The 12,660-nt window shown below is 41.3% G+C and overlaps 1 protein-coding gene across 1 annotated transcript in view; it reads left to right on the forward strand.

Moving 5' to 3' along the window:
* selenoi (selenoprotein I) overlaps window positions 1-12,660 on the forward strand; it is a 57,404-nt gene that overhangs the window by 32,300 nt on the left and 12,444 nt on the right. The window contains exons 2-4 of the mRNA XM_078213046.1: window positions 5,565-5,633; window positions 6,539-6,647; window positions 10,367-10,441. Coding sequence (XP_078069172.1) covers window positions 5,565-5,633; window positions 6,539-6,647; window positions 10,367-10,441 — 253 coding nt within the window. The remainder of the gene's footprint in view (window positions 1-5,564; window positions 5,634-6,538; window positions 6,648-10,366; window positions 10,442-12,660) is intronic.

Raw genomic sequence — 12,660 nt, forward strand, 5'->3', positions numbered from 1 at the left:
TCATTGACATACCGAGTGGAAACAGAATATCCTTTTTTTACCCCATCAAAATTGTTCTAAATTTTGAACACCTCAATAAGGTAACCTCTTAATCTTTTCTGCTCCAAGGACAATAAGCCCAATTTCTCTAATCTCTCCTTGTATCTAAAATTCCTCATTCCTGGCATCGGTCTAGTAATCATCTTTGCGCTGTCTCTTCGACTTTAATATTGTTCCTCAAATAAGGTGCCCAGAGCTGAACACAATACTCCATTTGTGGTCTGACCAATGATATTTGTAGAGGTGTAGCATCACTATCTTGCTTTTAAATGTAATCCCTCCATTTATAAACCCAAGGATCCTATAAGCCTTGTTTAACTGTTTCAACTTGCCTGGCCACCTTCAGAGAATTATGCACTTGAACCATGAGGTCCCTCTGTTCCTGTACTTCTCAAGTTGTACTATTTGAGCCTGTATTGTCTTCCCATGTTTCTTCTACCAAAATGCATTTTGTCACATTTCACTTAATTGAAATTCATCTGCCAGGTGTCTGCCCATTTGACCAACTTGTCACCGTCCTTCTGAAGTCACTCGGCATCATCCCCTCAATTCACTATTTTCCGAAGCTTAGTATCGCCTGCAAATTTAGAGATTTTGCCCTCGACACTCGTCTCTAAATTGTTTATATAAATCAAACCAATCTCCAACCCATTGACTCTGTCTACACTTCCCACTGCCTCGGCAAAGCAGCCAGCATAATCAAGGACCCCACACATCCTGGACATACTCTTCTACCGCCTTCCGTCGGGAAAAAGATACAAAAGTCTGAGATCACGTACCAACTGACACAATAACAGCTTCTTCTCTGCTGCCATCAGACTTTTGAATGGACCTACCTCGCACTAAGTTGATCTTTCTCTGCACCCTAACTATGACTGTAACACATTCTGCACACACTCGTTATAGTCTCCATCAGTTTTCCCATTGTTGATGCCAAGCTGACATGTCTGTAGTTTCCTGGGTTATCCATTGCCCCTTTCATAAACAATGGCATCACATTTGCAATCCCCCAGGACTAATCTTGTGTTCAGAGGAGCCTGGAAAATTTCTGTCAATGACTCTAATTTGTTCCCTTGGCGCCCCCCCCCCCCCCCCCCCAGCGATCTAGGATGTATCCCATCTGGGCCTGGCACAATACTGCTCAGTTGTTCAAAACCCACATTTTCAACTGGGCCATTGCCACCATCTTCTAATTTGTAAAGACACAGCAAAGTACTCGTGGTACCTCTGCCATACCCTCTGTTTCAGTGAGCAGTTTACCCTGCTTGTCTCTTATGGGCCCCACTCTACACTTCACTAATCTTTTATCATTAATATGTTTGAAGAACATTTTACGATTTGTTTTAGCACGAACCAATCTGACTTGTACTAGTGCCATAGAAATGCATTCTAAGAAGCAAACCACACAGTCCAATTTTAATGAGGTTATATTTTAAAAAAAAAACACACACACCACAAGGAAAATGACTTTCTCGTCAAACCCAAAATTCTGGGCTTAATTTTGCATCTGATTGGAAGAGGTTGAGATGCCTTCAGGTGCTTGGATTGCATAAATTAATGAGGTGTCATGTAATTAATTAACACTGTCCTTCGTCCTGCTTGTTGCAATAGGAGCTTAAACACAAATTGAGCCACAGCAACTGGAGTGCATAAACAGCAGAAAGGTGGGCAGGGAGGAATTGGATACTTGTAGCTAATGTTCTGTGATGGTTTCTGTAAAGGCTGAATTGGACCCCTCTGCTAGATTGCCATTTATTCCTTTCAAGGTTGGCACTATTTTAAACTGGTCAGACAATGTATATTATATGTATATGAAATAGCACCTGTTGGGTGGAGGTACAATTCATTAACTGCTTGAGCTTTTTCTTTTGTGGCTTTTGATACTTCTGACCCACCCAAGATTTGCCACATGTTTCAGTGGAGTAACAGGTTTGTTAAGTAACCTATATACACAGTAGTGCAATAGATGGTGTATTTAATTGCACAATAACATAAATATCTTTAAAAGACGCTTTGAAATGGCATTTAGGCAAGTTTGAAAAATGTGCAAGATTTATAAAATAGTGCCAGCTAAAATCATTGGAGATCAATCTCTGCACATTGCCTATAACAGAACAATGTCCATACTTCAGATTTTTTTGATGTGACGAGATCTGTTGGAATTATCCAGACATTCTTATTCAACTTGAGATTTTACTTGGAAATTATTTATTCACTTGAACAGTTCCTTGGTATCAAGCTACTCTGGTTTGATGGGAAAGTCCAATGTGTGATCTGCAGACTTGAGTAGATGAGTTGTTAGGAGGTTTGTACATGCTTTCTGATACCTTGACTTGATCTCTGCTGTTCCCGAAGAAGTCTGTCCATCAACTTGGTGACTTCCCAAATGGACATGCCCTATTTTGGTCAATCAAAAACCAGTGACTCTTATGAGTTTGCATGTGTTTGACCTCTTCAGGGATGCTTTGAGGGCATTCCTAAAATATTTCCACACTCATCATGGGAGTCTCCTATTGTGGCCAAGTTCCAAATAAAGCCGTTTCCTTGGGAGTGTGGTGTTGGGCATACAAATGACATGTATTGCCCAGCGGAGTTGAGTGATTAGTATCTCGATGCTGGGCATGTTAGCTGTACGGAGGACTCTCCTTGCTACCTGCCACAGGGAAAATAATTGCCTTTTCAGTGATTTGAAAAACTCCTTCCAGAGTTTTCCAGCAATGCAGTTTTCACCCATTGAGAGGCATCACAGATATGATCTTCATTAGGTGGCAAATCCAAGAAAAGTGCAAGGGATAGCACCAACTGTTGTCTGTGGCATGTTTGCCTTTGACTCTGTTCGCTGTGAAGACTTGTAGAGTATCCTCCTTGATGCCCAGCTTATTCCCTGATGAATTGTATGCCATGATTCTCACTAATGGAACTACCACAGACCCTATCTCAATGATGACTGGGATCAGACAAGGCTCGATCAATCACACCAACCTTTTCTCTATCTGATTTGATTTGATTTATTATTCACGTGTATTAGTATACAGTGAAAAGTATTGTTTCTGCACACTACGCAGACAAAGCATACTATTCACAGAGAAGGAAAGGAGAGAGTGCAGAATGTAGTGTTACAGTCATAGCTAGGGTGTAAAGAACAACTTAGTGCGAGATAGGTCCATTCAAAAGTCTGACGGCAGGGAAGAAGCTGTTCTCGAGTCAGTTGGTACGTGACCTCATACTTGTGTAATTTTTTCCTGACGGAAGAGTGTGTCCGGGGTGCGAGGGGTAATTAATTATGCTGGCTGATTTTCCGAGGCAGCGGGAAGTGTAGACCGAGTCAATGGATGGGAGGCTGGTTTGTGTGATGGATCATCCTCTTACTACAGTGCTGCATCACCTCCAGCAAATTCCCCACAGGCTTGGCGATAACTTACAAAATAGATGGCAAACCGTTCAATCCAGAACCAAAATTGCTCCAATATGCAGAAGACACTTCTGTGTGCACTAACTCCAGGTCACTGTGACCCCTTCTCTGAAGCATATGAAAATATGAACCTTTCACTAAACACCTGGAAATCTAATGTCCTCTTCCAACCAGCTCCCCCAGCACAACCCCTCTTCTCATTGATCAAAATCAGTGGTGAGATCCAGGATAAAATCACTTTCTAATCTTGGAGGGCTCATCTCAATAAAGGTTGTTATGATAAAATTCATCCTGTCCTCCAATGTGCTAGCCCAGTTTTTGGCAGACCAAGAAAAAGGATCTTTGAGGATCAGGAACTCTGATGAGATTAAGGTCACATTTACCAAGCCTAGTGATCCCAGTACTCGTATATGCTTTGGGGACTTGGACAACTTGCAGAGATGCCTTTCTGAGGTTCCATTAACTAATCCTTCGAGAGCATAACTTTTCTTTACAACTGTTCTTAGGAACTTTTGTATGTACTGGTAGTCAAGCTCATTGAGCTGTCTATTCTCTTATTGTGCACATTTAAAGACAAAGGATGAGATTCTTCGGCTTTCCAGCCGGTGGGAGGTGGCACGTTGTTTGCTAGTGGCGGGATTCTCTGGTCCTGCTGCTGTCAATGGGAATTATTTTCTCTCTCTCCCAGACCCCCCCCCCCCATTTTCTTTGCTTTAATATTTATTGCACTAAGGGATTTTCAATCTGCTGTGAATAGTATGCAAAGAGTATATAGAATAGATGCTGCCTCACAACACTGGGACATGTTTAATTCTAGTCTTGGGTGACTGTATGGAGTTTGCACGTTCTCCCCATGTCTGTGTGGGTTTCTCCCGGGTGCTCCAGTTTCCACCCACAGTCCAAAAGGTTTGATTTTGATTTATCTCATTGGTATACAGTGAAAAGTATTGTTTCTTGCGCGCTATACAGACAAAGCATACTGTTCACAGAGTACATAAGGGAGAAGGAAAGGAGAGGGTGCAGAATGTAGTTAGTCATAGGTAGGGTGTAGAGCAAGATCAGCTTGATATATGGTAAGTCCACATTCAAAAGCCTGATGGCAGCAGGGAAGAAGCTGTTCTTGACTCAGTTGGTATGTGATCTCAGGCTTTTCTCTTTTCCCCAACAGAAGTGTGGGTTAAGTTGATTGGCATGCTAAATTGCCCCAGAGTGTCAGGGGAACTAGCAGGGTAAATGCATGGTGTTACAGGGATAGGGCCTGGGTGGGATTGTTGTTGCAGGCTCGATGGGCCAGTGGCGGCCTCCTGCACTAGTGATTGTGTTTTTTTTTAACATGGTCCAGCCTCTCCTGTATGGGCTATCACCTGTTAAACAGTAGGTGAAGATTGATCTTTTTTAGGCAGTTCACAGGCGGCTGCTCCACCACCAGCATCTTCTAGTTCTGATGAAAGATCTATAGGTATACTTTAAAAGAAAACTGCTGTGGATGTAATATTTGAAATACTGCAAAACTCTCAACAACCTGAATCTATTTCTCTCTTTCCACAGATGCTTAATGTGTCCAGCATTCTGTGGTTTTGTTTTTAAGTGCAGTTGTTGGCAATCTCAGAATGCGGCTTTTCACAATTAAAAGTAGTGACTAGGTTCACTTAATTCAAATAGAGGAACCAGTAGTTATTGATGGCTATAAATTTGTTCATTGTTTAGCATGACCAAAGGTGCGAGCTCTGGGTGTTAACTATCCTTGATTCCACCTGCTGTGGATGAGGTAACTTGCAGCAGGCCTGTCTGGGCGCAACATTATTTGATATTGGTGAAGGAAAAGTAGTACGATAGATAACTCCCTCCCCACGAGTACAGTAGTCATTGGCTGAGCACTGGTGTTTGCAGTACGCAGTATATTCCTTCACTCCCAGTTTACGCACTGATATGTAGTAAAATATGTAATAAAAGAAAAACCCAGCAACAGTTTTTTAGTTATGAAGAAACCTTATTTGGCTCCCATCTTGCAATAGTTACCTTTTTTGCCATTTAAAAAGTTTAAATTTGCAAATGCTAAGATTCAGATCTCAAAAGTCTTTACATGAATTTTGTCTTTTTATTTCCTTTGCAGTATAGTGCAGTGGACACCAATCCGTTGTCTGTATATGTTATGCACCCATTTTGGAATTCTGTAGTCAAGGTAAGAGCACATTACTGTAAACTTTGTGTATTGCTGGATTCTTGTGTGATTTCCTTACTTTCAGTGCAGCATTAGAGATTTGGCAGAAATATTTTTTACCAGAATAAGAAAGAAATTGTCCCAGGTTACCTTGTAAAATATTACTTTGTTGGAAGAGAAGACACAGGTTTTCTGCCATGTCGGAGATAATCTTCTGACTATACTATACCTGTACTGTAGTCTGAAGAACATCACTCAGTGCCAGCAGCTTCATGTTCCATGGGATGGAAGGATGGGGCATATTGGGAACAGTGGAATTGGGTATCACTGATATGGAGATATTTGCTGAAGGCCCAGATGGTGAGAATGACCTGTCAGGGGTGAAACCGTGATCAAACAGGGGATGAGGCTACCCCATTGCACTTGGGTGTGCTGGCCACTGTGATTGTGGTTTGCCTAAGCTAGGATAGAGTAAAGGATCAAGTTCAAGCTTTACCTGTTGTAATTTTTCAAAGCCATCTCGGCCTTTTGGCCAAGATGAAGTGTTAGATCAAGTCCAGGAGGGGGTGCAAACCTCATCCTGTCAGCTTGGATCTTGTTTGATCAAGCCCAAGATGGGATGCAATGTCTTGTCAGCTTGGATCTTGTTTATCCCTCATGATTGGACTTGATTTGAATTGACTTTTTTGATTAGAATTAAAGCACTGAAAGGTACCAAAAAAAATGACAAGTGACAATTTGGATCTTCACTCATTGCTATAAAATGATCCACTTTTTAGAATGTGTTGCTTTAAAATAAAAATAGTGGACAGCCAACCTGGCCTGACATATTTAATACTTTTGAATTGTGTATGAAGATTAGTTAACCTAAAGTAGAGAATGTCTGGTCTCCATACTTATCAACCTTTTCTTTTTTGCTTTTATAGATTTTACCTACGTGGTTGGCACCAAATCTGTTGACGTTCTCTGGTTTCATGCTACTTGTGCTTAATTTTTTTATGTTGGCCTATTTTGACTATGATTTTTTTGCTTCAGGTAAGAGCTTGGTTTCTGTGTGTTTTTTTAAAAAAAAATATGATGGAAGCTGCTTAGAATCCCTACAGTGCAGAAAGAGGCCATTCGGCCCATAGAGTCTGCACCGACCACAATCCCACCCAGGCCCTACCCCCATATCCCTACATATTTTACCCACTAATCCCTCTAACCTACACATCTCAGGACACTAAGGGCAATTTGTAGCATGGCCAAGCAACCTAACCCGCACATCTTTGGACTGTGGGAGGAAACCGGAGCACCCGGAGGAAACCCACGCAGACACGAGGAGAATGTGCAAACTCCACACAGACAGTGACCCGAGCCGGGATCGAACCCAGGTCCCTGGAGCTGTGAAGCAGCAGTGCTAACCACTGTGCTACTGTGCCGCCGTTACTTAAAAGGTAACACATTTTGTAGCCCCAATGCACAGATGCCTTGTTTACATCGCACAGTTCATTCTGACACCAGGTAAGTATACACTCGCTGAACCACCTCAATTGTCTCCTATTTTCAGCGTGTAGCAGACAGATTTCTTCTGCTATCATTTGCATTGTGTTTATTTATTATGTTAATTGGAACTGCAGATCCCCATACAAAAGCACATTGCTGGCCTGTGCCAGCTATATGCATAATTAATTAAATCTCACATTCATAACTGTGTAATGCTTTGGTACCAACCCAAGGGACCCAGTACTCCTGCACCTGGTTCCCCCTACTTGCATTAAACACACTGCCATACATTTTGTGGGGTATCCATGAGCAATTTGGAGGGCCCAGAATTGCTGTGAAGTCTCTTCAGCTGCCCTGTCTTATAGCCTCCTCAGTAAGATTTCCACTCCATCTAACGAAGGAGCAGCGCTCCGAAAGCTAATGGCATTCGCTACCAAATAAACCTGTTGGACTTTAACCTGGTGTTGTTAAAACTCTTACTGTGTTTACCTCAGTCCAACGCCGGCATCTCCACATCCATAGCCTCCTCGACAGCTGCTCCTGAACTCCTCCATGTAGAAAGCTCAACAAAAACATAAAATGCTAGAAAATCTCAGCAGGTCTGACAGCAGCTGTGGAGAGAGAATAGAGCCAATGTTTCTAGTCAGCATGACCCTTCATCAGATGTAGAAAGGGCAGCCTCACCTAATAAATGACTTGCCTGCTCTTGTCGTGGCACTGAACTACAAAGCCTTACATGCCTGTGCCTTGAACAGATAAGACTCCTGTTTTAGGATATTCTATTTTTTTTCCCCTATGGGGAGGGTTTTGGGATTGATTAATGTTTATGTTGTGTTTTAGAGCAAAGTGAGTTTGCACGTTTGTTATTTTAAAAGAAACTGACCACAGGCATTGAAGATGTGCATTAAATCAGATTGGCCATTTTATAGAATGACACATCTGATTATTGAATATCAATTGTCTTCTCCCAGACGCATTAGCCCCCGTTTATTTTGATTGTAACAGATGTTTTCCATACTACACCCCCAAGGAAGGAGAGGTTATTGATGGGCCTTCTTCTAAATTACTAACTGGGAGCAGGACAGCATCTCAGCCCTCCCCATGGCTGTGAGAATAGAATGAAAAGACACGTGGACAGTCAGATTTTAAACACGAGATTGTGAGGTATATGACTGAGACTTGGAGCTGGAATCATAAATGCAGGAAGTGAGGTTAGTGGTAGTCTGCAAGAACATTGCTCTTTACATGTTAGTAGCCCTTTGCTAGGCATCCATAAATTATGAAGGAGCAGCCAATATCTCTCGACCCCTTTGTGTGTTTCTGTGTACCATTTGCTATAAGCAAAAATAAGGAATTAACCCACCTACATTGGCTGTCACCACTGATGACCATCACACATCTCAAACTCACAAGGCCACTCTGCATCACACAATATTTTAAGAGACGAACAGTGATTTATCTTCTGATCTACCCCTCCAGCTTTGTAACTCCCACTGGCCTTGGCTGGGCAGGTTGAGCAGCTAGGCTGTTGAGTGATTAATTTGTGGGACCGTTGAGGCACCTGCTGTCCCACCTGTGTATTGGCAGACCTTTGCTTGTGAGATCTTAAGATGATTAGTGCAAGTTCATAGCAATGCCACTATTACTTATTTTCCTGTTGTTGGGTGTGGGGGTTGTCAGAAATCAGACTCTTGGAATTAAATGAATAAGACCTTCACACTTCTAACTGCCATTCCTTTCCAACCATAATGACCATTTCTCTGTAAATACTGAGCAGCTCTTATGGCTTCTTGCATTTGACCTGTATGCTGCAGGTGTTTAATTATAAACACCAAGGCTAACACACTTTATGATATCGCAGTGCATGCCATTGACTGACAAGTGAAAACACCACAGGCCCCTTTCCAGTTAATGAACTGTCAGATGTAATTGTTAACAGTTGAATGAAATTAGCAGACTTGATGAAAGTGGCCATTTTCAATGACCTCACATTCTGGACTTGCTAATGCACATTTTTTGTTTGTTTCATAAGCATGAAGACACTTGTTCTTGCTTTCAGTGGCCTTGCATAGTAATTTCTGCTTAAGCTGGTGTTTTTATTTCCTCCTTAAAGCCCTTGTATTTGAGTTCTCTCTCTCTGGGCAACATGCCTCTGCTTGTATTTCTCATGTTCTTTTGTTAGCAGAAGCAGTTCTCCGGGACCATCTTTCACTTGCTCTCGTGCTTTCCTACCCCCAGCTTTCCCACCCCCTAACTCACGCTCACCATTTTCTATTCTGCCCTACTTATTTCTGCTCCATTTCTAATTTTTCCATGTATTCTTGCATCATCAGTAAATTAAAACATTGTTACCTCAATGCCTTCATCTAAATCATCATTAATTTTCTGAAGAACTCCAGTTCCATGTCATTCCTCTCTATATGGAGCTCCATCCATTAATATGCCACTAACTGGCTGAGATTTGAAATAATTTAACGCCCAGCCGCGAATCTGTTCACCAGTCCCAAATGCCAAATACCTTCTTTGCCTCCTGAGCATCAAAGGATTCCTGAAGTTGATACTTTGTCTGGGCTACTATAATCCACCAACTTGTAACAATCTCTCTCCACCAATTGAGGACAATGAATATTATTTTTGGATTTGGCCACGACTAATTGCAGTCTTGTTGCTCATGGTTTAAGCTTTCATGTGTTTATAAAGTTACAGGGTAAGAATGTTAAGCATAAGTGTTAATTACTCAAGTTTTCTATAGGAACACATACTGTTACTTTGCTAATATTTCTGTTAGCTTTCCAGTTCTTGGAAATCAAGTGTTTTTATTGTTTCTGATTGACATTTGAATTTGTATATTTATCATCTTGAAACAGAACTTTACTGTGAATAGTTGAATACTTTTTAGACTATTAATAAAAATGATCAGATGGTTAAAAATTGGTGCAAGCCTTCAGTTTTTGAATCTTTTCTCGGCGCTACTTAGAATTCATGGTTGCTTTATTGCCCAGCGAAGTAACCTTTTAACTGAGTAATTTCAGTTTTTATAAAGAATGTAGTTGTGCTGTCAGAGATCCCATGAAAAGCCTTCCCAACTCCCTATCTGAGGAAAAAGGGGACAGTTGAATTCTGTTTCGAGCAAAATGCAGATATTGATTTCTGATAACTTAAAAAGGAAAACTTAGTTCTGTGACACACATTTTGTTGAGTAAATGCTTGGAGAATCTTGATTTCCTTTTGGAGAGTGACCACATGTTCTTCCCCTCTTTTTGTTATAGGCGCAGGTTATACGCATGTTCCCAGTTGGGTATGGATTGCTGCTGGTCTCCTAAACTTCACAGCATATACGCTAGGTCAGTACTTCTCAAATCCTTGCAGTTGAAGGACCCCTTTTTCGAATGGATTAGTCACCATAGAATCCTCATCTGAATTATAGTAATGTATATTACTCATAGTATGAAAATGCAGTATGTAAATAGTCTTTTAAAAATATTTATAAGAAAACATTTATCTAGTGATACCGGGGATAAGGGTATGCCTGTTTACTGCAGAGCTTATCTTGTCTATAAGATTGTAGGTCCCCTCTCTGGACCTTAGTGTCATTGAACTGCTGATCACCCAACTTCCTTTACTGGCCTCTGCTATTCTTAACCATCATGGGCAATATTATTCCAGTCTCTCCAATCTAATTTAAATCTTAACTACCCTATGCAGTCCACTCAGTAGTTTGAAATCACTGCAAATTAATTCAAAAATACCTTTCAGCACTGAAGTGCAATAAATGCCAGCACTGCCCACTTCCCAAAAATGAATTGTTGCGAGAGATAGGGAAGAGGATGGTGGAAGGAAAATGTAAGATTCTGGATAGTCTAGTAGTCCCTTCAACTTGTAATTTAAGAAGTGATCTAGTGTGACATCAAGGAACCCCCCAGTAAAGCACAAGTCAATGGAAATTACGGGGAAAACACTCAGCTGGATGGGGGTCATAACTAGCACAAAGGAATATGGTTGTAGTTGTTGGAGATCGACCATCTCAGTCTCAGGACATCACTGCAGGAGTTCCTCAGGGTAGTGTCCTAGGTCCAACTGTTTCATCAATGACCTTCTCTCTATTATAAGGTCAGAAATGGAAATGTTCACTGGTGATTACACAACGATATGCCATTTGTGTCACCTCCGTTATTGAAGCAGTCTATGTCTGCATCTAGCAAGAACTGTCTGGACAAGATTCAAACTTGAGCTGTTAGTGGCAAGTAATCTTTGTGCTCTACAATGATCATCTCCAACAAGAGAGAGTCATAAAAAACATAGGATTGAGCAGAGTCAACATGAATTTAAAGGAAAATCATGTTTGGAGTTTGTTTTTGAGGTAGTGACTAGTAGAAATGATAATGTGGAGCCGGTGGATATGTTGTATTTGTATTTTCAGAAGATTGTTGATAACATCCCAAGCAAGAGGTTAGTAAGCAAAATTAGAGCACATGGGATTAGGGGTAATACACTGACATGGATTGAGAAATGGTTAACGGGCAAAAAACAATAGGAATAAAGATCATTCTCGGGTTTGCAGGCTGTGACTAGTGGGGTACCACAAGTATCAATGCTTAGTCCCCAGACATCCACAATCTATCAGTGATTTGGATGTGGTGACCAAACATAATATAATATTTCCAAGATTGCTGATGACACAAAACTAAATGGAAATGTGAATTGGAGGTTGCAAAGTGGCTTCAAAAAGACTTGGACAGGCTTAATGAGTCGGCAAGAACATGGCAGATAGACTATAATGTAAAAAAATATGAAGTTAACTTTGGTCGGGAAAAACAGGCACACTATTTCTTAAATTGTGAGAAATTGGAAAGTGTTGATGTCCAAAGGGATCTAGGCATTATTCATGAGTCAATAATTTGCAGGTGCAGCAGGCAATTAGGAAGGCAAATGGTATGTTGGCCTTTATCATTAGAGGATTTAAGTACAGAAGTAAAGAGGTCTTGCTGCAGTTGTATAGAGCCTGGGTGAGGCCACATCTAGAGAACTCTACAGTTTTGGCCCGCTTCTCTAAAGAAGAATGTACTTGCCGTAAAGGGAGTGCATCAAAGGTTCCCTGGACTGATTTCTGGGATAGTGACGTTGTCCTATGAGGAGATTGGGTCTGTATTCTCTACAGCTTGGAATGAGTTGTCATATTTTTCAAACATACAAAATTAATGTAGGGCTCAAGAGGGTGGATGCAAGGATGACGTTTCTCTGGCTAGAGAGTCCAGAACCAAAGAATGCAGTCTCCGTATGAAGGGCAGGCCATTTAGGATTGAGGTAGGAGGAATTTATTCACTGAGGGTGATGAATCTTTGCAATTTTCTACTCCAGGGGCTGGAGAAGCTCCGTCATTGAGTGTCTTCAAGACTGAGATCAGCAGATTTCTAGAAATAATTAACAAGGGACATGGGGTAGTGTGGGAAAATGGCATTGTGGTAGAAGTTCACCCATGATATGGTTGGGTGATTGAGCAAGCTTGAGGGGCCAAATGGCTGACTCCTAATTCCTACATTACTGTCTCCACTGTCCATTATCT

Source organism: Mustelus asterias, chromosome 5 (genome assembly GCF_964213995.1).
Source record: "Mustelus asterias chromosome 5, sMusAst1.hap1.1, whole genome shotgun sequence".
NCBI lineage: Eukaryota > Metazoa > Chordata > Chondrichthyes > Carcharhiniformes > Triakidae > Mustelus > Mustelus asterias.